General features: G+C 39.5%; 1 protein-coding gene across 3 annotated transcripts; it reads right to left on the minus strand.

Annotated features, from left to right (window-relative positions):
* Positions 1 to 104: 104 nt before the first annotated feature.
* trim25 (tripartite motif containing 25) lies at positions 105 to 26,133 on the minus strand. 3 transcript variants are annotated; one of them, XM_067374615.1, is made up of 11 exons: positions 25,407 to 26,131; positions 5,078 to 5,173; positions 4,650 to 4,883; positions 4,224 to 4,392; positions 4,080 to 4,106; positions 3,862 to 3,924; positions 3,689 to 3,754; positions 3,473 to 3,532; positions 3,161 to 3,259; positions 2,128 to 2,187; positions 105 to 2,039 (listed from the first exon to the last, which is right to left on the minus strand). In XM_067374615.1, exons 1-11 carry the CDS (start codon positions 25,998 to 26,000, stop codon positions 1,507 to 1,509), a joined length of 2,001 nt encoding a protein of 666 aa, XP_067230716.1. In that variant the 5' UTR covers positions 26,001 to 26,131; the 3' UTR covers positions 105 to 1,506. The 3 variants fall into 3 exon arrangements, with proteins under 3 accessions (XP_067230716.1, XP_067230718.1, XP_067230717.1); XM_067374617.1 differs by lacking the exon at positions 3,161 to 3,259 and having other exon boundaries at positions 25,407 to 26,133; XM_067374616.1 differs by lacking the exon at positions 4,080 to 4,106.
* Between the last annotated feature and the right edge of the window lie 894 nt (positions 26,134 to 27,027).

A 27,027-nucleotide genomic window follows, 5' to 3' on the forward strand; every position in this document is an offset into this window, starting at 1 on the left:
TAGGTGTGTTTGGATGTTTGTTGAGAATCAAATTACAAGCTGGTGATGATTCAGTGAAGTCATTTATTTAAAGTTAATTAGAACATAGACATTTTTGTTTAAATATTTGGTTTATTTGATTATTATCAAACATTTTATTCTTTGGAAACTAAAAACAAAGTGAGCTGCACAAATGAACAATCATCATTTCAGAAGCAGAATTAAGTAAATTCCATTTTAACTTAATATCACAAGTTTGATAAATACAATAATGAGAGAAAGAATAATGAATCTAGATAATATTAAATGTATTAACTGAGACATGGGTTCATGCCTTTATTAGCATCATGCTGATATTTTACTTTGTGTATTTTTCCCATGAAAAAAGCAAAAATGTTTTTTAATGCCCATTGAACTGATACGATGAATACACATTATAGATTTAGTTCACAGGTAAATATGACAACTGCTATGATTAATCTTTCAAAATAGATTATTCGAAACAATTGTTAGATTGACAGAATTGCACATGCTTTAAAACAGTTTTGACTGGAGCCAGCTAGAATACTTTGGTCTAGAACCAAGACAACTCTGGAGCACACTGGAAATGGACTTTGCCCATGTGATAAAACCAACAAATGTCAGGAGTAATCATCGTAATCATAAGTTAAACACTTCAAACCACTCACAACAATAAATGTCACAATTACAAACCACATATGTATACTGAATTTACCCCTTTATGGATCAATGATGTATGACTATTATGGCTCTGTAATACGTAATTATGGTTGGCACTCTGTTGAGGTTTATTTTGCATTAATGACAGATTGTATTAGCCTTTAGATACCCATTCATCCATCAATCATCAATTTACAAGACCCATATTGTAACCATATAATAAAACACCAAATTAATAATAATAATAAAAAATAGAGGGAAGGATCCCCCATAAATGAACATTGTAATCATTCAGTCACCCTTGTGAGTTCCCTTTATTCAACAGAAATTAAGATTTTTTTTTTTTTTACTTTTAATACATTCACATAATTTTTGTCCATCCATTGAAAGTTAAAGCAACAACAGCTTCAAACATTTAATAAAGACATTGTACAAAACATCTAATTCATATTAAATGAGCGGTTTAATCCAAGTCTTTTAAAGAGACATGATCACTTTATATGCTGAACAGATTTAATTTAGGATTTTATTCACAGATGAACATTAATCAACACACATACATAAAGCACATCAAATACAGTCAACAGCATTTCAACCGTGCTTACTTGTACAAAAACAAACCTCGTTAGTACTCTTGGAAGTTCAAACGTGCTTGCTTTGAGGATTGTGATGCAAGAACAATTTTCACTGGATGTCTTTATGAACTTGAAGCTTAAAAATTCTGTAGTGTGGACTTTCAATAGATGGACAAAATGATGAAAGAATATAAAAAATATATTCTTTGTGTCCCAAAGATGAACAAAACATCAACTAATAAAAATTATTATCAGTTCACCTTATACCCTTTCAGTTATTGAGCTTGCACAGAGAGATAGAAGAACCATTTGAGAAGATCCAGAAAGCTGGATAAACAGCCTCAGTGAAAGGGAAGACAAAGGTGTGGAAGGGGTAGGCCCGGTCCTGCACATTATAGAAAGTTGCACTTCCTTGATCGCAGTCCAGCAGGACACCCACACGGCTTGGGTTGGGATTTTCTAACACCGTCTCGATGCTGTTGTGCCATGCAGAAAGCTTCACGTTAAACCACTCCACACACCAGGAATCTGCATTACGCCCCAGGCGGCTAGTGGGACCCTTGCGGTCGATTCTACCGTATGCAAGGCCCAATCCACAGAAGTTGTTACTGCTCATTTTGATCTCCCAGTAATGACGGCCTTGAGAGAAACCCTTTGTGCAGAGCACCTGAGAACAGACAGAAAAGCGAAGGGGGGTATCTGGATAGTGAGAAGGGTCATCTGAGACTGTCGCTTTGGTGTTGTTTTCAGTCAGGGAAATCCGCTTGTGAGCTGTTCTAAAATCAAAATTGAGGATAGTGCCATCTAGACAGGAGAAACACATAAGCACATAAATGTCAATGCAGATGAATATGGACAAGTGGATAAAATCTAAACTATATCTTAAACTCACATTTAAGAAGGTCACTCCTTTTGGCAGAGTTTTGCGCAACTGGTGAACTAAGAGGCTGAGCTGTAATGAGAGAGATGAATTGATTCCAAAGGGAATGAAAGATTTGCTAATTTTATTCTTGCATTAGTATAACAAATCTAACCAATCAGGGGTGCATTTCCCAATTGCATTTTTTGCTGTTACCAACATAGTTCGGTGATTTGCCATTTCCTAAAACCAGATTTTCAACGGACATTTGAAAAGAGAGTCGCAAACATGTGGTTGGAACTACAGCTCTGTGATAGTGAAGTAACCCTGAGTAGCCAGGTTTATTACAGTGAAATTACATTGTGAAAAAAGCTGTTAACTAAATTAACTGCATATATACAGGAACAAAGTGTACGCCAATTACTGCATAACATGATAAAAAATAAATGGTTTTCTGTTGTTTGTGCAAATTATCTACATTAATTTGACATTAATTGCAAACATATCCACGTTGCTATGATCAGATGCTTTTCTTATGCTTTATTAAAAATATGCTTGCTGTTTTCTGTTTTCTTTTGTGTTTATTTTGTTATTGAGAGAAAAGTGTGCAGAACCTATTCACATATTCATCTATCCGTCGCTCTCAGCAGAGTGGACTTCGGATTTTCTCTAACAGTATATTGCTGCAAAGGTATTTCAAACTTCATTTTACCCCTAAACGAAGAACGAAAAAGAACTTTTCTGTGAGTATATCAGCACCTTTGTGTTGTTGTATGGGAAATTAACCCCTGGGAAATTCAATCATTTCAAAGTGGTTAGTTTAAAATTAATAAATAAATTGAACAATGGTCTGATATATTTTGATTGATTGATTGATTGATTGATTGATTTGTTGCTTCTAGAGTAGAATCTATTCTGAAATTACAATGAGCACAGATTTCTGACCAATAAAAATAAAAAATAAAAATAAATATATATATATAATTTGTTTGTTGTTGTTTTTGTGAGAAATCTGTGCTCATATATATAATTAAGGAGGGCATGAACAAGAAATTTTTCCACATACATATGTCAAGTATGTCTACAGTTTTAGGTCTGAGGTCAAGCAAGTTTTCCATGCTTTTGGAGAAACCAGGATTTATTCCTTTAGGGGGATTCCTGGATCCTGGCAAAGAAGATACATGTAATGTTAGAATAATTTCTAAGAAAAATTAATTTGATCCACATTCCTTTTGTGGATCCATATTTCTGTGAGCCATAAGGCCCCTCCTTTTCCAGTCCAATCACTAGGTGTGAATATGTTCTACACATATAATGCTAATCAGACAAACAGAAATAGAATAAAATAATGAACATATGGAGGATGGTCAGAGCTTACTGTTTGATTTCTGGTCTTTACGGTCTTTGGGATCTTTCAGCTCTTTATTAACATTCTTGTCTATTAGAAAAAAAAGGACAATGAGAGAAAGATGTTCTTATTAATTTATATATATATATATATATATATATATATATATATATATATATATATATATATATATATATATATATATATATATATATATACACACACACACACACACACTTGACTTACATTTCTGCTTAGCTCCTAGAGCCTTGGTTTTGGGAGCGCGAGCTGGACTGGGAGACCTCATACGTGCTGAAATATATTGAAAGAATAATAAAAAAAAATAGTAGATGGGTGGATTTAGGTTATACTGAATCAGGAACAACAGCCTATTCACTTGCAAATGAGTTACAACTTACACATGTCTCTTGGATTTGGAAGGAGTGCAGGAGTCTCACAAGGGATTCCCGGGAATTGGTTTCCTAGAGGATTAGAGTACTAGTTCACATCTTCTGCCAGCAGCTTTATTAAGGATAACCTCAACAACATACAATCCATAATCATTTGTATAAACATGCTTTTATATGATTAGTATGTCCCAGATTTCCACACCAATCATTTCAAAAGACAATCTCACCTGCACCAAGAACAGATTTTTCAAACTCTGTAAAAACATATGTATGTCATATGTATGGCATGCGCTAAGACTATGGTGTTGCTGTATACTGAACTTACTGCAAAACATGCTGCACATTTTATACAAGCTCCAGCACTAACACACCTGGTTTAAGTACAAAGATTCTATTCTCTGCTGGCTGCTCCATTAATTTTGTGATCCATTCCTTCAGTGCAACTGCAGAGGAATGGTAAGCTATCACCTCTTTACTTTCCACAGACATACGAGGATTATAGGGCTCAAAATTTACCACTGAGGGCAAATCCACAGAGGCCTGTGACAGAGAATGTGAAAGAATAAAAAGAATAAAAAAGAAGAAGAAGATTTCAAAAATATACAAGAGGCATCAAACAACATTGAAGTTGGGTATAAAACTGATCGAATATGAGAGCTCATGTTGAATTGTCTTGAAATGACAAGCATGCTCTTACACTCTCCCCCCTACCCACCACTCCACAAGATTTGATTATATATAGGTACAAAAAGTTCTAAAGCATAAAAGTGTTCATTCAAAATCATACTCTGGATCACCTTTAAGAATGCGAGTGATTGAGATTGGTCCAGCAGACTGTTGATCTCAGATTTGGTCCTATTCATCTTCTCAACGTTCTCATTAAATTTCTTCATCAAGGAGACCAGTTTGCTCTGACCTTTCTCCTGTTCCTTATCAATAGCAATCATGGCCTCTTTCTCATCACGGTCGATCACTTCTCTGATCTGCCTGTATTCTGCCTCAAGAATACGTTTGCGGGTAGCAGCTAAGTCCTGGGAAAGCAACACCAAAGAAAATGTAAGGCCAAAATATAAACTCCATCTTATGGAGCTCCTGATGTTTGAGATGCAAGGATGGAGTGTAATGCATGATGGTGGGTAAAGAGACATGCACATCTCGCATCCTATTGTCTTACATCCATATCATTCTGCTAAAGATACCCAAAGAAAAATGAACATATACTAACTTTTAATTTGATTTGTTGCTCCTTCATTTGTGTGATAACCTGCTGGTTTTTGTCAGTTTTGACTTCCAGGATGTTGAGCTTGTCAGTCAGGTCAGTCTGAAAAAGTTTCAAGAATAACAGGACACATATTATTTTAGAGAATCCCTTCATCATTGCTGAATGATTCAGACAATCCTACACAATCAGACACAATCAGACAATCCTACACATTTTTTATATGTTAAATAAACATTATTGGACACTATGCTTGAGCTGTAATGAGAAAAAAAAGAGGAAATAAAAAGCTTTTTGCAACAACAAATTAGGTTTGCTCATTTTATTCTTGGATATAGAAAATCCAACCAATCAGGACAGCATTGTTAGCTAAATATGATTGCAATTTTCGCTGTAACCATAGTTCACTGAACTGTGTAAGAAACTGTTGTCTGCCTCAACCCATATGTAAAAATAAGCTCATCCCCAAAATGCCTCAATTATCATAGAAAACAAGAAAGTCAACAGGTATATTGTTTCTGCACCATTTGGGGTGATCACATCCTGAGCAAATGGTCATCAAATATAGAATGGGAATAGGTGTGGGACACTGAGAACCATCTCAGACAATGAGGTGTCTCAACTTTATTAACATACAGACCAGAGCTATTACAACAGGAGCAACTTAATTTACTTGAAGAGTGGTAAACTATAACAGGATAAAAGTTTTAAGATGTCTGGGGTTCATTCCGACTCCGATGAACCCAAGGTGCTACATGTACTTTGTCACTGCTACGTTGCAATAAACATCTTCATCAAGATCTTCAACATCCTCATTATTTTTTCTTACAACTGCCATTTCCTGAAACCAGATTTTCAATGAACAATGTATGGAAAACTTGTGTGGTTGGAGCTACAGCTCTTGAAATACGATAGTGAAGTAGCCCCGAGAAGCCATGTTTTAAATGAAAAATTACATTGTGACAAAAAGCTGCTGACTAGATGAACGGCATATACTGTATACAGGAGTAAAGTGTGCACCAATTACATACTGTATATTGTGATAAAATGGCTTTCTGCTGTTTGTGCAAATAAACTATATTAATTTGGCATTAATTGCTTTCTTGAACTGATTAATAAGCAGAAGTTAATACACCACCTGAGCTTGACATCACGAAATATTTGTGAATTTATGACTAGATATTTAATTGCTTCTGTATTTTGCTTAATGGCAATTTATTGCAGTATTACTAAGATAAAAAAAACTGTCAACTGTCTGCACTGCAATGAATGGAATTTTTAAAAAAAAAGTAATTATTGACATACAGACGTGGACAAAATTGTTGGTACCCTTGATAAATATGATCAAAAATGACTGTAAAAATAAATCTGCATTGTTTATCCTTTTGATCTTTAACCCTTTACCGCATAGTGTTGCCATATGGCAACATACTCTTTATGTTCATTTCCTTGCCACCGTCTCTTTAAGAGAACATTCTAGTTTTTTTTTTATTGGTAAGAGAAGACCTTAATTTAGCCAATGATGTGCTTTGGTTAAGTCACATGACATGCAATTTTTTTCTGTGACGCGATATCTGACAGACTGCCATCTCTTGTCGGTAGTTGCTGAAAGCAAACTAAAATGTCAGTAACAAACAAGGACCTGCCCATGTCACATTCACAAAAAAAAAAATGTTAACATCATCTCAGGTAAGGTATGATGACATATTCACCACTCAAAAATGTTTTTATGCAACACTGCGCAATAATGGAATGGCATTATTATAATAGGTTAGATAGCTAGCAAAGATCAGCTGCAGTCTGTTAAGCTATAACAATAAAAACATTAATGCTAGTGATATAATGTTGATTAGTCGTATGTTAACGACAGCCATGGCATTTGTATTATGGATTAAATTAACATCAGAGATCTGCCATGTATACTGGCCCAGACCTACCACTTACCTATCATGGTGTCTCAAAAAGGCAGGTGCAAGTGGCTGTAAGTGTATTGTAAGTGTGAAGAGCACCAAATGTGATGTCTACATGTGTCTCACCTTTGGAAAAAAAAATGCTTTTTGAAGTTTCATACAGAAAAAAGGTGAAATTTAAAGAATATAAAGCATTATTCAGCAAAAGACAATGGAAAAACACAAGATGTTGGAAAATAAGTATAAGGTATTGTTTATAATTACTGCTAAAACTTATAATAGCACTAATTGATTCAATACAAACAACATTTCTGAGGAAAAATATGAACTATATACACTTACACTTATTGTACGTTGTTGCCATATGGCAACGTATCATAAAGTACCTTAAAATAATGTTTTTTTCCAAAAAATTTTTTTACAGCACTTTAAGTTAATCCATTCTAAGAAAAGAAAAAGAGTCAAATATTTTTTTTTTTTTATAGATTTATCATAATGCGTGCGGTAGAGGGTTAATTCATAAAATTATAAAAATATAACCTTTCATTGAATGAAATTAATTGAAAGTGGGGGGAATACCATTATGAAATAAATGTTTTTCTCCAAAACATGTTGGCCACAATTATTGGCACCCCTAGAATTTTTATGAGTAAAATATCTGAAGTATATCCACATTCATATTTAAAATATTTTTTAGCACACCAGGGAGATTATGAACATGAAATTGTTCAGCCATGACTTCCTGTTCCAAAGGAGTATAAACATGAGGAAACACAAAGGCCAAATTCCCTTAATCATTCATTATAATGGGTAAAACCAAAGAATATAGTTCTGATGTGCAGCGAAAGATTGTTGCGCTTCACAAAATAGAAAGTGGCTGTAAGAAAATAGCTAATAAATGAAAATCCCCATTTCCACAATCTTGGCAATAATTAAGAAGTTCCTAATGCACGGTGTGAGACTCTAGACACACCTTGTGCCGTCTCTTTTCATCATGTGATCTTTCTCTGTTAGAGATGCAGGCCTCACGAGTGACCTTATATTCCTTTTATGTACTTCAGTCACTGAACTGCTAGTTTCACTTCTTATATTCTAATTATATAATGCAACTCTGGACAATAAAGTGTGTGCCAATGATTGAAATGCACTCTATGGGGCCCTATAATACACCCGGCGCAATGCGACGTAAGGCGCAGCGCAAGTGTGTTTGCTAGTTTGCGTCCGGCGCCGTTCGCGTTTTCCCGTTCAGCGCCACGTCCTTAAATTAGTAAATGCATTTGCGCCAGTTTGTGCGCCCATGGGCGTGCTGGTCCAAAAAAGAGGTGTGTTCAGGCGCATTGCCGGCGCATTGCTATTTTAAGGAGCTGAAAATAGACTGCGCCATAGACCAACTCAAACCTGGTCTAAAGTCTAAAGTCAGTGGCGCAATATTTTTTTGTTAGAGCGCGTTGGTAGAAACTGCACCTCTGGGCGCGTTGACTTTGCTTATTACACACAGGGATACGCATCACACAAATATGCCAAATATTAAAAACAAAAGGATTACAGTGTAAAAGAATATTATTGTGTAGGCTACATAAATATAAAAATGTAATGATGAATAGTCATTGTGTGTATTAGAATTAGGATACCTATTTTCAATTCAGCCTATTACTACTTATAATGATGAACGAAACTGGCTAATTAATTGAACAATCTTGCCAATACACACACATATTAACTGACTGATCGCGCGGAGCTATTTGAAAGCCTGCATCCAACGCAGACGACTGAAAGATTGACTGGCCACTTAACAGGTAATTTCAGCAAAACATCACTCGTTGAACTCCTCAGTTGAATCGGTGTGTTTAATAAGTCAGTGTAATTTATAATGTTATATGTTATATAATATATAATTATATAATATATATAATGTTATATCCTGCTTGTCCCGTAGATGATCTGCTCGCGCGCTTTAACTTTGCGCACGAGCAGATCAGTTTCTTCGCTTGAAAAGCGTTCAGCTTTTCCGCCAACAAATTCCGGCATGTAAATAGCAATCCGCCATGGCGCGATTGCATCTCGCTCTTAAAGGGAAGGGGAGATGACACTCTGATTGGTTTATTGAACGTTACGCCCATTACTCATTAAGAGAATAGGGACAACCCATTTCAAAAATGCGCCCCGGCGCACGGACCGTTTTTCCGTCGTTAAAATAGCAAAAGTGGATTTGGACACGCCCTGAGTGCACCTGCACCGTGCGCTTCACACTTTGCGTTTAGATCGTTAAAATATGTGTCTGTCTCATTTTTGGCATCCAGGTACCTGCTTTTCTGCGCTGAATTACTCAACCTAAAACATTTTCTCTAACCATTTGATCTTCAAATTATTTTATCTGACACACGGTGAGGAGTTTGAGTGGCCAAAGACTCTCCAAGGATCACAGCTGGAGAATTGCAGAGAGTTTTGAGTCTTGAATCTCAGAAAGCCTAAACAAAATTATCAACCAGCACCTACATCCCCACAAGTTGTTCGCTAGGGTTTCAAGAGAAATCCTCTGCTCTCATGCAGAAACAATCTTCAGCATATTCAGTTGTCAGACAAGACTGGAACTTCAAAGAGGACCGGCTTCTATGGTCAGATGAAACTAAAAAAAGAGCTTTTTGGCAGCAAACCCACCAGATGGGTTAGGTGCACACATGGATAAAAAGTACCCCATGTCCATGGTTAAATATACTGCTGGATCTTCAATGTTGTGGGCCTATTTTTCTGCTGGAGGTCCTGGACATCTTGTTCAGATACATGGTATGATGGATTCTATCAAATACCTCTTTTATCTGATTCTATCAGATAAGAAAACCCTTAAGAAAATTAGTGGAGTGAACTGAAGAGAAGAAGCACCAACATGGAGCTGGGAATCTGAAGGCTCTGGAGAGATTCTGCATGAAGGAATGGTCACTGATCTCTTGTCAGGTGTTCTCCAAACTCATCAATCATTATAGGTGAAGACTCAAAGCTGTTATCTTGGCAAACAGAGGTTGCAAAAAGTATTGAATAAAAGGGTGCCAATAATTGTGGCCAACATGTTTTGGAGAAAAACATTTATTTCATAATGTGATTTTCCCCCCACTTTCAATTCTTTTCCTTCAATGAAAGGTTAGATTTTTTGCTAATTTTATGAATTAAAGATCAAAAGGATAAACAATACAGATTTATTTTATAGTCATCTTTGATCATATTTATCAAGGGTACCAACAATTTTGTCCTCATCTGTACATAATTAGTGACATGACTTAGAAATAACTTTACAGAATTTATATTGTACTGCTTATGCTGCGTCACTGTTCAGTAGGCTTACAAAAGCAGACATCCCACCTCACCCTGGAAAATCCAGGAGTCTTCCACATAGATAGTGGTCCCTGATGCCAGCAGATTATACAATATCCCAAAAATCGAATGCGCCTTCTGTGTGACCATTTGCGTTCATATTTTCCAAGTGGTACTCACTGCAGAGTCAAATGACATCCAGCTCCACCTCTCTGGATGCCTAATGGGGTGGAGGGATAGATTTCTGGATATAGGGTTAAGCTGCATTCACGTCACCTCATATTTACCGGAATCTTGAAATGACAACACGTGACGTTATATTCGGAGCTGTTCACGTCCTTTTGATCCTTGGACTGGGAATTATGCATTTCCATGGCACCACTATCAACGCCTAATAAATCAATCTACAGTGGTCAGGTGGTACAGCGGCCACGTGGTACATCTGGGAGCTTTCAGAAAACTCCTAGCTTACAAGCTGTAATTACCAGCTCTACGAGGACGTGAACGCTTTTGACAAGAATAGAATTTTGTAACTTCAGGAATTACGAGGCCACGTGAACGCACCTTTAGTGTGTGGTTGTATATTATAGCTCCACCCATTAGGTCCATATTACATTCACTCCTCCTCGCTGGACGTCTAGTGAGATATGGCTGTATATCAGCATGCTGTGATTACGGCTACAGCCGAACACAACAGTTTGTACAAGTGAGTAAATAAGAAACAAGCCTGACCAAGCCTCCGTTACTAATTCTAAAATGTCATGTTAGAACTAGTAACACTTCATTGAATTTGAGTTGCTTCAATGAAGCTCATTGTATTATGTAGAGTATTATGAAATTATGAGAAACCCCTTTTTTTTTGCAGAACTACTTCCTTCTATGGAATGCCACAGAATCAAATCTCAAGTTTAACAGTTGTGACCAAGCCTCCGTTACTAATTCTAAAATGTCACTTTAGAACACTTCATTGAAGTCGAGTCGCTTCATTGAAGCTTATTATATAGAGTATTATGGTATGAGAGAGGAATCGACTAAACTTTTGCATTACCTGCATCTGATATAACATTCATTCTTCAGGCCGATGTCCATAATATTATAGGAGAGAGTGGGATAAAACGTACACTTTTATTGTCATGTGACCATATATTTTGAAACCATCCATTAGACTGTGAAAAGGAGAACGTTTTTGGCTTGTCAAAGTAAAACTTTAGCATAACAGATGTAATGGCTGTTACATCAAAGCAAATTTGTCCAGGTCTAAAAATATTTATGATGCATATTGGTGATTAAGCAACGTATAAAACCATGCAAATCATTTAGCTAAATAATAGCCTTCATTTTTAAGTTAGCTTGTTTTTTCCCAAAATGGCAGCTATGTGGCAAAGGGATCCTAATGCTGTGGGGTAATGTTACAATACTGAAGGGACAGAGATGGACTTGAACAGTTAGATGAACTTTATTGGAAACCAGTATGAGCTGTGGCAGAAGTGCGGGTGAGTAAGCAGTGCAGTAGAGTGGTGTCTTGAGATGAATGGATGATAACAGAGTCCTTTGTGGTTAACAGGTACCGGGAACCTTGATGCTGGGAACGCTGGAGATACTGAAGACGCTGGAGATACTGGAGATGCTGGAGGTAGGGAGCACTCACATGGATAGAACACACGAGGAGATTCTTGGAAGCAGGTAAGTAGATCGTGGGGAGTCCTTAAGGTAAGCATACAGGTAATGTTAATGCAAACGAGACCGGACATCGAGTGGTGTGTGTGAGTGCTCTTTATGCAGATTGTGATGAGGTGCTGATGAGGTGCAGGTGCCGGTGATCAGTATTCTGGTGACTGGGTGCGCTGTGATTGGTGAGCGGTGGAGCCTGACGTGTCTGTGACAGTACCCCCCCCTCCACGGCCCGCTCCTGAGGGACCCAAGAGCGTTCTTCAGGGCCATATCCCTCCCAGTCCACCAAGTATTCCAACTGGCCACCCCGGCGCCGGGAGTCCAAGATGTCCCGTACTTCGTAGGTGGTAACCCTCTAAGTGGAACTAGACGATATGACTTGGAGAAACGGTCGATGATTACTAGAATGCAGGTGCAGTCTTCTGATGCGGGTAGATCCATTACAAAGTCCACTCCTAGGTGTGACCAGGGTCGGTTAGGAACGGCCAGAGGATGGAGCTTGCCGGATGGGAGATGGCGAGGGCTCTTGGAAATGGCTCAATCCCTGCAGCCCTGCACGTACCTTCTGACATCAGATGCCATACTCGGCCGCCAGAAGCATTCCCTTAGCAATGAGAGGGTCTCACTGACCCCCGGATGGCCAGTGCCGAGCGAAGAGAGGGCTGTGTGGATAAGTGGAGTGCGTCGTGCTCGGGTGATGTATAGCAAGCCAGGTGGGCAACCCGGCGGAGGGTTAGTGGAGGCATTGGAGGAGGGAATGGTCTCTTCTGTCCAGGAGATGGGACTCACGATGATGGAACTAGGGAGGATGGATTGAGGTTCAGCGGTGGTTTCTTCAGGAGCGTGAAATCGAGAGAGAGCGTCTGCTTTGACATTTTTTGATCCAGGACGATAGGAAATGGTGAAGTCAAATCGGGAGAAGAATAAGGCCCAGCGTGCTTGTCTAGGGTTTAATCTTTTGGCGGCCCGTAAGTATTCCAGATTCTTATGGTCTGTCAGCACAAGGAACTGATGTTTGGCTCCCTCCAACCAATGCCTCCACTCTTCTAGAGCCAACTTCACGGCTAGGAGTTCCCTGTTTCCTATGTCGTAGTTGACCTCTGCCGGGTTTAGCTTGCGGGAGAAGAAGGCGCATGGGTGGAGTCTACTTGGTGTCCCCTGCTGCTGAGACAAAACGGCTCCCACTCCTGTGGTGGAGGCGTCCACCTCCATGACGAAAGGGAGGTCCGGGTTAGGGTGGACGAGGAGGGTAGTGGTGGTGAAGGCTTCTTTGAGGCTTTCGAAGGCATTGGTGGCAGCTGGAGTCCAGGACAGAGACTTGGGCTGGTTACGGAGCAGGTTGGTGAGTGGATGGGCTATGGAGCTATAATTCTTGATGAACCGTCGATAGAAATTGGCAAAGCCGAGGAAACGTTGGAGTTCTTTTATGGATGTAGGGATTGGCCAGGTCTTGATGCCGTCTACCTTGCCTTCTTCCATCCGGATGCCACTGTGATCTATGATGTATCCGAGGAAGTGAACAGAAGGTTGATGAAAGGAGCACTTTTCGGCCTTGAGGAAGAGATGGAACTGGCGAAGTCATTGGAGGACCTCTGCAACGTGGTGGCGATGTTCGGCCAGGCTCCGGGAGTATATCAGGATGTCATCGATATAAACTAGCACGAACTTGTGGAGGAACTCCCAGAGCACCTCATGTATGAAATCCTGGAATACGGAGGGGGCGTTGACCTGGCCATACGGCATAAAAAGATATTCATAGTGGCCGGTGGGCGTGATGAAGGCGGTCTTCCACTTGTCCCCCTCGCTTATCCGGATGAGGTTGTACGTGCTGCGGAGGTCCAGCTTCGTGAACACAGTGGCACCACGGAGATGTTCCAGGGCCGCTGGGACGAGAGGAAGGGGGTAACGGAACTTGATGGTTATCTTGTTAAGGGAGCAGTAGTCAATGCAGGGCCTCAAGCCTCCGTCCTTTTTTGCCACAAAGAAGAAGCTCGAAGCAGCAGGGGAAGTAGACGGGCGGATGTATCCTTGAGCAAGGGCCTCTTTGATGTATTCCTCCATGGCCTTCTTCTCCGGGATGGAAAGGGGATAGATCTTACCCCTTGGCACTGGCTCACCCGGAAGCATATTGATGGCACAGTCCCATGGCCGGTGTGGAGGCAGCTTGGAGGCTTTCTGCAGGCAGACGATTTCGCTGAAGGGGGCGTAGCACTCTGGGATTTCTGTGGAACGTTTTTCAACTGGACTCTCGATGGAGGTGGTACAGATGGCTAGATCATGAGCGGATGATACCCGAGGAACTGGAAGGTCAGAGAAACAGCTTGAGAAACAGGCTTCGCCCCACTTTAGGATCTCGCCGGTTCTCCAGGAGATGGAAGGGTTGTGCTGCTCCAACCAGGGACGCCCTAGAACCACGTCAGAGGTGGATTCCTCCAGAACCAGCAGATGGATATTTTCTTGATGGAGTATGCTGACACATAGTTGAATGGGACCCACACATCGGCGCACACATCTTCGGCTCAATGGTTTTCCTGTGATTGAGTTGATCTGATAGACAGTCGGAGGGTGATGTCTTGAGTTTGAGCTGCCTGCAGAGGGCGCCGGAGATGAAGTTGCCGGCTGACCCGGAATCGAGGAGTGCAACCACTGGAAGGGAAATACCGGCAGCAGTAATGTTGACAACACGGGCTGACGGGTTCTGGTCGGCGGAGGAGATGGTGGAAATGTGACTGGTCCTGGTGTTCTTCTATACATGACTGCATACGAGAGGCAAAGCGGATGGACAGCTTGATGAATCGCTCGAGGCCGATGGAATCCTCGTATGCAGCGAGATGCAACCGCACCTGAGGCATAGTCGTTAATAGTCATGGAACCTTGTTTGAGATTACACAATTTCTCACCAAAAGAGGAGTCGTAGGAGGGTTTACCAAACACCTCCCGGAAGTGGGTCACGAAGGAATCATACGATTGAATGACAGGACCTTTTTGAGACCAGATGGATTCAGCCCACTGCAACACCTTGCCTTGTAATTGGGAGATGATGAACGCTACCTTGGATACATCGCTGCGATAGAGGTGCGGCTGCATCTCCAGGACCAGTGCACACTGCAGGAGGAAAACCGCTGCAGTCCTCCGCCGATCCTGAGTAGGGCGCTGGTCTGGCCATGGGACTGGCATGTGCTGACGGAGAGGAAGAGGGGACGGTGTTTGCGGAAGTGCTGGCTTGTGGTGGTGGAGGTGCGCTGGTGGTGAGTGGTCGTCGGAAAACGTCGACAAGTTCCTGGAAGGGATCCGGGGAGCTCATACTGGCCTCGCGCTGTTATGGTCCGGTCGTCTGTTACAATACTGAAGGGACAGAGACGGACTTGAACAGTTAGATGAACTTTATTGGAAACCAGTATGAGCTGTGGCAGAAGTGCAGGTGAGTAAGCAGTGCAGTAGAGTGGTCTTGAGATGAATGGATGATAACAGAGTCCTTTGTGGTTAACAGGTACCAGGAACCTTGATGCTGGGAGTGCTGGAGATACTGAAGACGCTGGAGATACTGGAGACGCTAGGTAGGGAGCACTCACACGGAGAGGAGAGAACACACAAGGAGATTTTTGGTAGCAGGTAAGTAGATCGTGGGGAGTCCTTAAGGTAAGCATACAGGTAATGTTAATGCAAACAAGACTGGACATCGAGTGGTGTGTGTGAGTGCTCTTTATGCAGACTGGGATGAGGTGCTGATGAGGTGCAGGTGCCGGTGATCAGTATTCTGGTGATTGGGTGCGCTGTGATTGGTGAGCGGTAGAGCCTGACGTGTCTGTGACGGGTACACTGAGCCAGCGTTTTAACTTACCCCACCATAAGGCACTGAAGTTAAATTAAATTTCTTAAGTATAAACTGGTATAATTTCAATGTAATATTATGCAACTGGTTTATCATTTTTTTATTTGATAGGGAAAGTGTACAAGTCCTCCAAATCCTTCTCTGATAAGAACCAAAAGACGATTTCACCAGATTATTATCATATATATCTTTTCACCTGTAGTACCTAATGGAATGTTCATCACTGCAGAAAGGCTACCATGCCAAGAACCTTTTGACTAATATGTTTATTAGTTTCAGTGACATACATTAATTAATTAATTAATTAATTAATTAATTAATTAATTCTAATTTAGTTTTTACTTAATTTTATTCAACAAACTCACTGTCTGTTTTTGGAAGGTTACAACTTTGGTGTTCAACATATTGTTTCAGAAATGCAAAATATTAAAAATATTGAAATTTAAACTTAATTTTGTTGATTTTATGTTGTTTAAGTTAGCTTTAAGAAAAGAAATACAACTATTTGTAAAAGGAAATGTGATTATTAAATTAGCTTTTAAAATTCACATGGGTGTGAATCAGATTCATTTAGATGCATGGTCAGTTTACATCCAGATGGTGCAACGTACCCCTAATCTGGGTTAAATTGAGCCACAGGAGCACTTTTTTATAAATTTTTAGAACCCTTTGTTATAGATGCATTCTGATAATTTAAAATGATTGAAAACATCCTGAAATTCTTTAGATAATTTCATTGTACTTCAACTTTGTACTTCCCTTTTTTGTACATTGTACTTCCCATATCTTGAAGACCACAGAAGTTATAAAAAAACAAAAAAAACAAAAACAAAGGCTTTCTCCCTTATCCATTCTAAAATTAGTTTGAATGCTCGCTGAGGAAAGTGATATCTTTGTCTTTGTTATGAAGGTAATATGATGTCATAAATATTCGCATACGCAGGGTAAGATTTGTGGAAGTGTACATAAGATTGCAAGCGTAAATTAAATTTGCATGCAAGAGAAGTTTTGTAAAGGTGTAAATCGCATTTCAGGAGTAAGAAAAAAAATGATTTGCAGCATTTCACTGTTATTCGTAAGTGTAGTTTGTGTATTGTGAAACTGCAGCTTCATGCTAATATAATATAAATATGATCTGTATTCCTCAGGCTTCCATTTTTCCATGCTTACACTTTTGGCACGATTTTTTTTGTTGTTGTTGTCGGTGTTCTTCTTTGTTTTTTTGCTGAAATAAGCAAGAACAGGTCTCTGCAGGACAGTAATAGGAGTTACCAGATCAGTGGGCGAGGCCATAAACAGATTTGCCCGCGTCAGAGTGTGGGTAGGGTTTAGGGGTGGAGTAGGGTGAAGGGGATCATTTTCATTGCATGATTTATAAACACCCACCAGTTTGATAACACCCACAAATTCAAATGCACACTTTTGTTCCGCAGAGACCTCATACTCGAAATATGGCCAAAAGCATTACAAGCCTGTGAACAGTGATTTGCAAGCGCAAACATCGGTTTAAAGAACTGAAAAATGGATTGTAAGTAAATTGACTGTAGACCCAATCTGTATGAGTAAAAAAAACAAAATACTGGTGCAAATGTCTAAATGACATTCTTTCTTTTAGCTGCACTTACAGCTTTGGCACGATTCTCTCACTCACTGAGTTTTGCAACTGTGAGGAGGAAGGTGGGTAGCCAATCAAATGAGGTTCTCGCTGACTCTCAATTTACTCTTATCTGATTGGTTTAATAAACACACCAGACGCTTGTCAAACTGAGTTTCGAACTGGTGTTAAGAAAGAAAATTTCTGGGTATATATCCTTCTACATCCTCCTCCTCCTCAGCAAGTATCTGCACTAATATATGCAAAATACATGCATGATTTCACTTGTCTACAGATCAGGGGCGATTCCACATTTATTTATTTTTTACTCAAATCTGGTTCAATAATAATTTAACCAACAATATTTAATATAATAAACATAATTAACAATAATAATTAACATGTTGTAATTTAAGAGGATTTTACAAAATATTATTAAACTATTTACTAAATATTTATCTCTAACTTTTTCACCATTTATCATCTCTAATACCATAACCATTAGATGGCTGTATAGCCCTATATACAAATATATAAACTTGATTGTGTGTTCCCTAGTTGCTGGGAACATTGGATTCCCACATAATTATTTACTTGCATTTTGATATATATTTAAATAAAAAGAAGAATCAATTATTTAATTTAATAATTCAAACATAAAAATGTATATATGATTCAGTTTTTATATGGGCAAATTAATAGACATATTTAAAGTTGCTTATTTAATTCCTGTTTTTACAAGTAGTTTAATAAAACAATAAAACAATACATTTTAAAAATCTTTTTTGAATGTATAAATAGACAAATTTGAAATGGGTTATTTAATTCATTTTTTAAAATGTAGATCAATAAAACAATAAAAAGTTCATTAGTAAATAATTTTAAATGCGCATTTAAATCGCTTTTTTAAAAAGAATTTGGCAAATGCTTTTCTTTCTCTATTTACCAATTGCTTTTCTTTGTCGGTTTGCCAAATGTTTTTCTTTATCCTTTAGTCAATCGACTGGTAAAATGCCATTGGACAGTACGCACGTGGGAGCAACCTATCAACATTCGCATCAATTTGAAGAGCCAATCCTCTCTCACTTGTAACACTCCCTGTCATTGGACAGTTAGTACGGTGACCGGGAGAGGACATGTTCGGTTCATTTAGTTTTGTCGTGGCCACAACATATAAACTCTTGGGAACGTGATAATCGTGTCATGGCCACAAGATATTAATTAGTTGGAACGGCCACAAGATCGTTTTGTCGAGGTAACGACATCCTTATGTCGTGGCCACGCCATGTAAAGTCGTGGCCTCAAGATCATATGTTGAGGGAACGATATGGCTACGAGTTAGTTGTGTAAACAACCTGCGTGACCATCGCAACCGGGAATTATCACAAATGGACAATACCATAATAATATTAATTAAGAAAAAGAACGGAATTAAGAAATTATTATATTAACATAGTGCATATTATATTGTATTGCGCGCGATGTTGCAGACAGCATTCAAATGAAGTTTATAAATCAATGTTTAAATGTTGTACATTTTAATCCCACCGAACGCCGTCCTCGAGTCGTCGCCTCCCGCTTCCCACTTTCGGCCGCTTCCTAGCGTGTCTCCTGCCGCCATCCGGCGCGCCTTCTTGAGGGCTTCTCCGCGGCTTATTGCCACTCTAAAAGAGCATAACAGCGGTCACTGCCAAACATTTTTCTCGAAGGAAGTCGATGCTCTGGCTCACGCATGGCCCAGCACGCTCCTTTATGCTTTTCCTCTGATCTCACTGATCCCCCAGGTCATTAGGTGCATCAGAGAAGACCAACACAGAGTCCTTCTGGTGGCCCCGCTCTGGAGGAGCCAAGTTTGGTCCTCTGAGCTGTTCAAGCTCTCCACGTGAGCCCCTTGGCCGATTCCCCTGAGACGGGATCTCCTCTCTCAGGCAAACAGGACGATCTGGCACCCACAGCCAGAGCTCTGGGCTCTGCACCTCTGGTCCCTTGATGGAAGCCGGCTAACCTCCCCGGGGACGTTCTAAATACCATTTCTCAGACGAGAGCCCCGTCCACAAAACGCCTCTACGCCCAAAAATTATCGTTTTTTGTTGATTGGTGTTCCTCACGCAACATAGACCCTGTGGAGAGTGACGTATCCTTCATACTGTCTTTCCGCCAAGAGCTTTTGGATATGGGGCGCACTCCTTCAACGCTTAAAGTTTACGTAGCAGTCATCGCAGCGTTCCATGCTCCTATTGCTGGCCAATCAGTGGGTCGAAACGGCCTTGTGGTCTGTTTTTTAAGGGGTTCTAGGCAACCTCGTCCCCTCACCGTTCCCGCTTGGGACCTTTCTCTGGTCCTCAGGGCCCTAAAAGGTAACCCCTTTGAGCCGCTGCGTTCAGCTGACCTCAGGCCCCTGAGCTGAAAACCACTCTGCTACTTGCACTAGCATCGCTCAAGCGTGTTGGCGATTTGCAGGCCCTCTCTGTGAGCCCTGCATGCCTCGAATTCGGACCTAATGACCCTAAGGTCGTTCTGAAACCCAGGCATGGCTACATTCCCAAGGTGCTCTCAACCCCGTTTAGAGCGAAGGTCATCTCGCTTTCTGCTCTTCCTCCCTCTACGGATGAACGAGAGCTAGAGTTACTCTGCCGTCAGGGCATTGAGGACCTATGTGGAGCGATCACAGCCTTTCAGGCAGTCGGATCAGCTCTTGTTTTTTTGGTGGCCGCACCAAAGGGTCTCCGGTCTCAAAACAGCATCTCTCACGTTGGATAGTCGACGCCATTAACCTGTGTTACTCCTCTCTGGGCGCTGAATGCCCCATAAGAGTTAGAGCCCATTCCACTAGGGGAATGGCTTCCTCATGGGCCTGGTCCAACGGAGTTTCCATTAAAGACATCTGTGAGGCGGCCGGCTGGTCTTCGCCATCCACTTTTGTCAGGTTCTATTATCTTGATGTCCCGACCTTGTAAGCTCGGGTTCTTTCAGTGTGATTGGGCGGCCTCTTGCGAGTTCCGCCTCACGCCGTTACAGGAATCATTTCCTTTGTAGTGTAACAAGGGATACGGCGGCTTTGCCTTCGTACTTGTTTTCTTGGTCCCCTCCCGGTGTCCAAAACAAGTTATGTTGTTCCCTGCCGTGGCACGGCGTGGTTGAATTCGTTCCCCATACACAGTACGAGTGAAGTATCAAAAGGGAACCGAGGTTACTGCGTTACTTGCCATGCCATGAGGCTGCAGAGCTATATCCTATTTTTGGTAGCTGTTACAGAAACATTTTTACAAAAAATTCTGATTTAACTTTGAGATTTGAAGTAGGCCTATTAGATATAGCTTAGATATTTGCAGCACTACAATGACACTAATAATTCTTAATTTCTGATGAAATGCAATTTTGCTGTATGCAAAATCAATCGGTAGATATTAATAGAATAACGAGACACAACCCTTTACATTCAATCGCGTTTGGTCCCATTTCCTTATACACGTATATAAGCTGTGCTGTACGCAGGGTTTCATAATTACAGAGGTCAGAAAATGTAGTTTACTAGGGGGGTACGGGACTTGGGTAAAGTTGGTTTTATATTCGCACATTCGGACATCCGTATTCAATAGCCTTGTTAATCACACTACATTGGACATTCAGTGGACATTCACAAGTAAATATGCCATTAAAACCATACTTGCCTATTTTGATCGACTGTGAAAAATGTCGTAAGTTGACAATCGTTGGTTGTCAATATCATGTCGCTGCTTAAAATTCGCAAACATTAATTTATTGCACATTTATTGGAAAGTCTGAATTTATCAGAAGTCCGAATGTGCGAATATAAAACCAACTTAACCCAAGTGGGTACAGGGGCATGCTCTGCCGAGAAAAATTTGATTTCCCTGGTGTACATATGTGCATTTTTAAGACATTTAAAGGCCAACAAATCGGATAACAATAGCTTTAAAACCATGTCAACAAATACATGCATGCACAGTTTTGAGGCAGCTTTAATCGCATGTTTGATAATTTCATGACTTAACAGAACACCGACGGCCATTGCTCGTAGTTTCTTTTGCGCTTTAATAGCTATAATAAAGTAATTATGCAGCGCGCGCCGGCGCATTTGCTCATGCAATTCTTGAGTGTGCACCACAAGCACAGTATAATGGCTGATTGGACAGTCATGTTCATTTTTCTGAGTTTTACTAACATCATCTGACCGCAGTTCACTGTTGTTCAACTGAAGCTCACTCGTTGTCACCTGCACCTTTTCCGCGCTTGTTTGACTTGCACCTGGCGCAGAGGCGAAGTCGGAATGCACGTCTGAAAAGTGTGCCGTTTGTTGTGGTGGTAAAGAGACAGCGTTTTATTTGGCGATGTTTTAAAAAAAAGATTTTTATTTTTGGTATTTTATATGCTCTGTTGGTGGTTTGTGGAGTAGCATCACCCAGGGGGGATATTTTTTTATCCCCACCCGGGATAAAAATAATTCAGCAGAGGCAGGTCACCATACTAACTGTCCAATGACAGTGAGTGTTACAAGTGAGAGAGGATTGGCTCTTCAAATTGAGGGGAAAGTTGATTGGTTGCTCCCACGTGTGTACTGTCCAATGGCATTTTACCACTCGATTGACAAATAGATAAAGAAAAGCATTTGGCAAACCGACAAAGAAAAGCAATTGGTAAATGTGAGAAAGAAAAGCGATTTAAATGCGCATTTAAAATGATTTACTAATGTACTTTTTATTGTTTTATTGATCTACGTTTTAAAAAATTAAATATCCCATTTCAAATTTGTCTATTTATTTATACATTCAAAAAAGATTTATAAAATTTATTGTTTTATTAAACTACATTTAAAAACAGGAATTAAATAAACAACTTTAAATATGCCTATTAACTTATAACCCATATAAGAAGTTATGCATTTATATACATTTTTATGTTTGAATTATTAAATTAATTAATTGATTCTTCTTTTTATTTTTAAGTGGCACTCCTGGTCTTCCATAAATTACAACGAAAATAATCAGAATCAATATTGACTGATATGTAATTGAGTGTTGTGCCATGAACAGAGGCATGATCTGAAAAATTCTGCATCAGAAATCAATCAGCAGTTGACAAATTCAAATTTAAGTAGTTTTATTACTGGCATAGTAAAAAGGCTTGACATTGCCAAAGCATAGCGCTCTGATACCATAGTATTGAGCAGTCAAATTAACATTAATTAATTAAGTTTTAATTATGATTTAATTAAAGGTACTGTAGAACGTCTTTTCAAAAGATGTAATATAAGTCTAAGGTGTCCCCTGAATGTGTCTGTGAAGTTTCAGCTCAAAATACCCCATAGATTTTTTTTTATTAATTTTTTTAACTGCCTATTTTGGGGCATCATTAACTATGCACCGATTCAGGCTGCGTGGCTCCTTTAAATCTCTCACTCCCTGCCCTCCCGAGCTCTCAATTATAAGTGCAGTTATACAGTGCATAATAAAAGTTCACACAGATAATATAACCCTCAAATGGATCTTTACAAGATGTTCGTCATTCATGCTGCATGCATGCATCGATTCCTGTGAGTATAGTATTTATTTGGATGTTTACATTTGATTCTGAATGAGTTTGAGGCTATATTAGGGTGACCAAACATCCTGTTTTCCTAGGACATGTCCTGTTTTCACGTCCTGTCCTGGCCGTCCTGGTTGTTTTTTATAAAGTGATGAAAATGTCCTGGTTTTCATTGTTTTTCATTGGGCCATTAAAGGTGCTAAAGAGGATCTTTTCGTCGACTGAGAAACCAAAGACTGTTACTGAGTTTTTGAAATGCGCGCATGTGTAAGAACAACCCCCCTCCTTGAAGGAACACCTCCCAAAACGCGTAAAAAATCGTATTGGAACACGAGTGTTTACCACCGGCATTCGCTGTGTTGTGTTAGTGGATTCATTATGTCGGACTCACTGCAGGTAACTCATAATCTGCAGTTGTTACTCCTGTCTCCAGACAAAAACATTGCATGCGCCACCTGTGGAGTGTGTAAAGTTACTGGAGCGCGCAGCCTCGCTCGTCTCTCACAAGGAACGTCATGGCAGTGATTGACAAGCCAGGGGGCCAATGCGCACACGTCTCTCACAAGGAATGTCACGGCAGTGATTGACAAGCCAGAGGGCCAATCGCGTAAACGTTTGGCTTATGTTTTTAAGGCCCTACCTTGTGCACAGATGATGTATATTCCTTTCAGTGCACCTAATAAATAGTCTTTTATCAGTTAGTAAAGACAGTTTCAAGTAATACTGCAAAAATGTATGAAACAAAACATCCTCTTTAGCACCTTTAAATTTACCGGTGTTACGAGATTTTCAGTTTCCAAGGCGGAGCATACATGAATATTAATGAGTTAATATTCATATATTAATAATGCACGTGCAACTGACTGCAAGTGTTTAAAATGAAAATAGCGACGCCTCTTGTCTCCGCGAATACAGTAAGAAATAATGGTAACTTTAACCACATTTAACAGTACATTAGCAACATGCTAACAAAACATTTATAAAGACAATTTACAAATATCACTAAAAATATCATGTTATCATGGATCAAGTCAGTTATTATTGCTCCATCTGCCATTTTTCGCTATTGTCCTTGCTTGCTTACCTATAGTCTGATGATTCAGCTGTGCACAAATCCAGACATTAATACTGGCTTGTCTAATGCCTTGAACATGGGCTGGCATATGCAAATATTGGGGTCATACATATTAATGATTACGTAACAGTCGGTGTTATGTTGAGATTCGCCTGTTTTCCCGAGGTCTTTTAAACAAATGAGATTTATATAAGAAGGAGGAAGCAATGGAGTTTGAAACTCAACATATGTCTTTTCCATGTACTGAACTCTTGTTATTCAACTATGCCAAGGTAAATTACATTTTTTATTCTAGGGCACCATTAATTTGTTTTTTATTTTATGTATGTGTGAGTGTGAAGTACTATTCCAGCAGAGAGAATGATGCTGAATTAAATGAAGATAAATGTATTGGCGTCTGGCGTGTTTATTAAACCAATCAGATAAGATAAATCGAAAGTCAGCGAGAACCTCATTTGATTGGCTGTAAGAAGGTAGACCCACCTTCCTCCTCACACACCGGAAAAACTGGAATTGTGCCAAAACATACCCTGCATCCCAATGTGTTGAATATTACTAATGTCACATACTATTTAGAATGGATAGATAGTATGCACATTGAGACGCAGGCATTGCCTGATGGTTATTGTAGTTCTAGACTAAATTTGAATTTAAATGCATTTACTCATCTCACCTGCACTAAAACATTCAGTATTCTTCAAAAAGAATAAAAACAATGAAATTCAATCTCAGAATTTTACATAAACATGTAATAATTAGCCTAACTATATTAAGTTATACAAATATACTTTATACGTTTAACCTCACTTTATCAATGTCTTTGCTGCTGACCTTCAATGATCCAATTCAACCATAGCAAAAATTTACTTAAGATTAGATTTAGAAATAACAGAGGTGAACTTCCTCCTCATGTATTCTATTGTTTATTCCAGAATGGCAGCACAGCTGAAAGGTTTGTTTGAGCTGCGCCCTCTACTGTACAGACATGCATTTCTTTCAGCGTGAGGCTAATTCATTTAACTTTTGGTGTGAAAGGGTCTTAACATTTGCCAAAAAATAACTTTTTTGTTGTTATTAAAAAACAAACAAGCAAGCCCAGCCCAGGTTAGAAAGAGTAACGCAAATGTAACGCATTACTTTTCATAAAAAAGTAACTACGGTAAGTAACACAATATTGCATTACTTTTAAAAGTAACTTTAACCAACACTGGGTATGGTAACGTACTAGAATAGGCTATAGCCTACATGTTGTGACATATCCCGGAAATTCGTTTTTGCAGGGTGAGATGTCTGCAACAATAGATTACGCTGTAAAGTCACATTTCATGTTCAGCCTATGTAGGCTATAATATTTTTTCGCATCCGTTTACTTTCCAAATAGTTTTAAAGATAGGCCCAACCTTTTGTTTAAAGCGCCGCTCATCTGCGGTGATGAATTCGCAACCTTTATGCACGGACTGCAGACAGTTGGTGCAGATGCAGCTCTGGTGCTGAATGCAGTAGAACTCCATCAGTTTGCCATGATCGGAACAGAGACGCTCCACCAGGTCTGGCAGCGGGTCAGAGAGCTGATGCGCCCGGAAAATTGCATTTTCCCGGTGAGGCCTGACATGATCCTCGCAATAAGACGCCATACATGTCAGACAAGTTTTGACCGCTTTGGCTTCCATGCAGCTGTCACATTTGATTGCATCTGGATCTTTCTTTTTCACCTCAAATGGTTCTTTAACGGGTTCAGGGACACCTGCTTTTATTCTATAGGCATCCAGCACCGCGCTGAGGACGGTGTTCTTCTTGAGTTCGGGTTTACAGCTAAAAGCCATTCGGCACTGAGGGCAGGACAGTGATGATACCCTGTCGTTCCATGTCGCTTCGAGACAGCTGGCGCAGAAACTGTGTCCACAGATTAAACTCACCGGGTTCTCAAAAAGACATAAACAGATACTGCATGTCAACTCATCCTCGAGACCCAGTAAAGACATATTTTCCGCCATTGTGAGACGTCGAGGAAGTACCGATCACTGACTACACACAACTGCGCCTCAGCAAAAATGAAACTAAACCGGGAGGCGGAGAAACGAAACTTAGCTTAACAAAGCCTAGCCTATTATGCTACCAGACTGCTACATTAAATTGTTCTAATACAAAAAAAAAAAAAAAAAAAAAAAAAAATGTTTTAAAGCTGTCTTTGTGCAAAAAGTTTTTATTATTATTATTATTATTATATTTTGCTTGAAGGCACAATTTAAACATTCCTATCATGTTCTTCAAATGTACACAAGAGGACACTGTTTGCTAGTAAAATTGATGTTTTTTTATGGTTTTTGTAGAATCGTTTTAGATATTATTTAAACTATAATGTCTATGTTAGGGTGTTTATTGTGGTTCTTAATTTCACCAATAAGTCCTCTTCAGTAAATAGCATTCAGAAAAAAAGACAACTTTTCTGAATCTGTGATCTCGAGAGCAGATTTTACAAATTTACAAAGTACATTTACATGTAGGCTACCTATTTATTTGAATTATTCTATCATTTGAGTGAATTATGGCCCAACTCTGGCTGAAGTATGCTATCTCTTACTGTTGTTGTCCTTCTACAGACAAATCTAATGTATAAGTCACCTGCACTCAGGTTAGCACAGTTTCTAGAAAAACTCTTCCAGAACCATCAACAGGTTGCAAAAGGGCCACCCATTTATACTTAGAGAGTGTGTTTAAAACGATCATCTTCTCACATTTGGACATAAATATGTTTCAATATCACTTATAAATTGAATTTTTAATCATGAAATAGAATAGACTTTTTTTTTTTTAAAAATCACAATTGCAGAGTGTATATGCTTTCTAGCATTAATATTAGGCTACTAGCAACATTTTAGTTAAGGACAGGACCGTTTCACAAAGTCTTGATATCTTGATTGGCACATTTGACACAAGAAATTCCTGCACCACAAAGCAGCTCTACTTAGTAGGCTTTTTTTCCCCATGTTTAGAGGGCTAGATAATTGGTCATAATTACTT

This window comes from Chanodichthys erythropterus, chromosome 21, assembly GCF_024489055.1.
Source record: "Chanodichthys erythropterus isolate Z2021 chromosome 21, ASM2448905v1, whole genome shotgun sequence".
Classification (NCBI taxonomy): domain Eukaryota; kingdom Metazoa; phylum Chordata; class Actinopteri; order Cypriniformes; family Xenocyprididae; genus Chanodichthys; species Chanodichthys erythropterus.

Coding starts and splice junctions, on each gene's coding strand:
- trim25 (XM_067374615.1), bottom strand. CDS start 26,000: ATGGCGGAAAATATGTCTTTACTGGGTCTCGAGGATGAGTTGACATGC. Junction 4,393..4,649: donor AATCACTCGCATTCTTAAAG/GTGATCCAGAGT, acceptor TCTCTGTCACAG/GCCTCTGTGGATTTGCCCTC. Junction 2,040..2,127: donor AAGGAGTGACCTTCTTAAAT/GTGAGTTTAAGA, acceptor TCTCCTGTCTAG/ATGGCACTATCCTCAATTTT.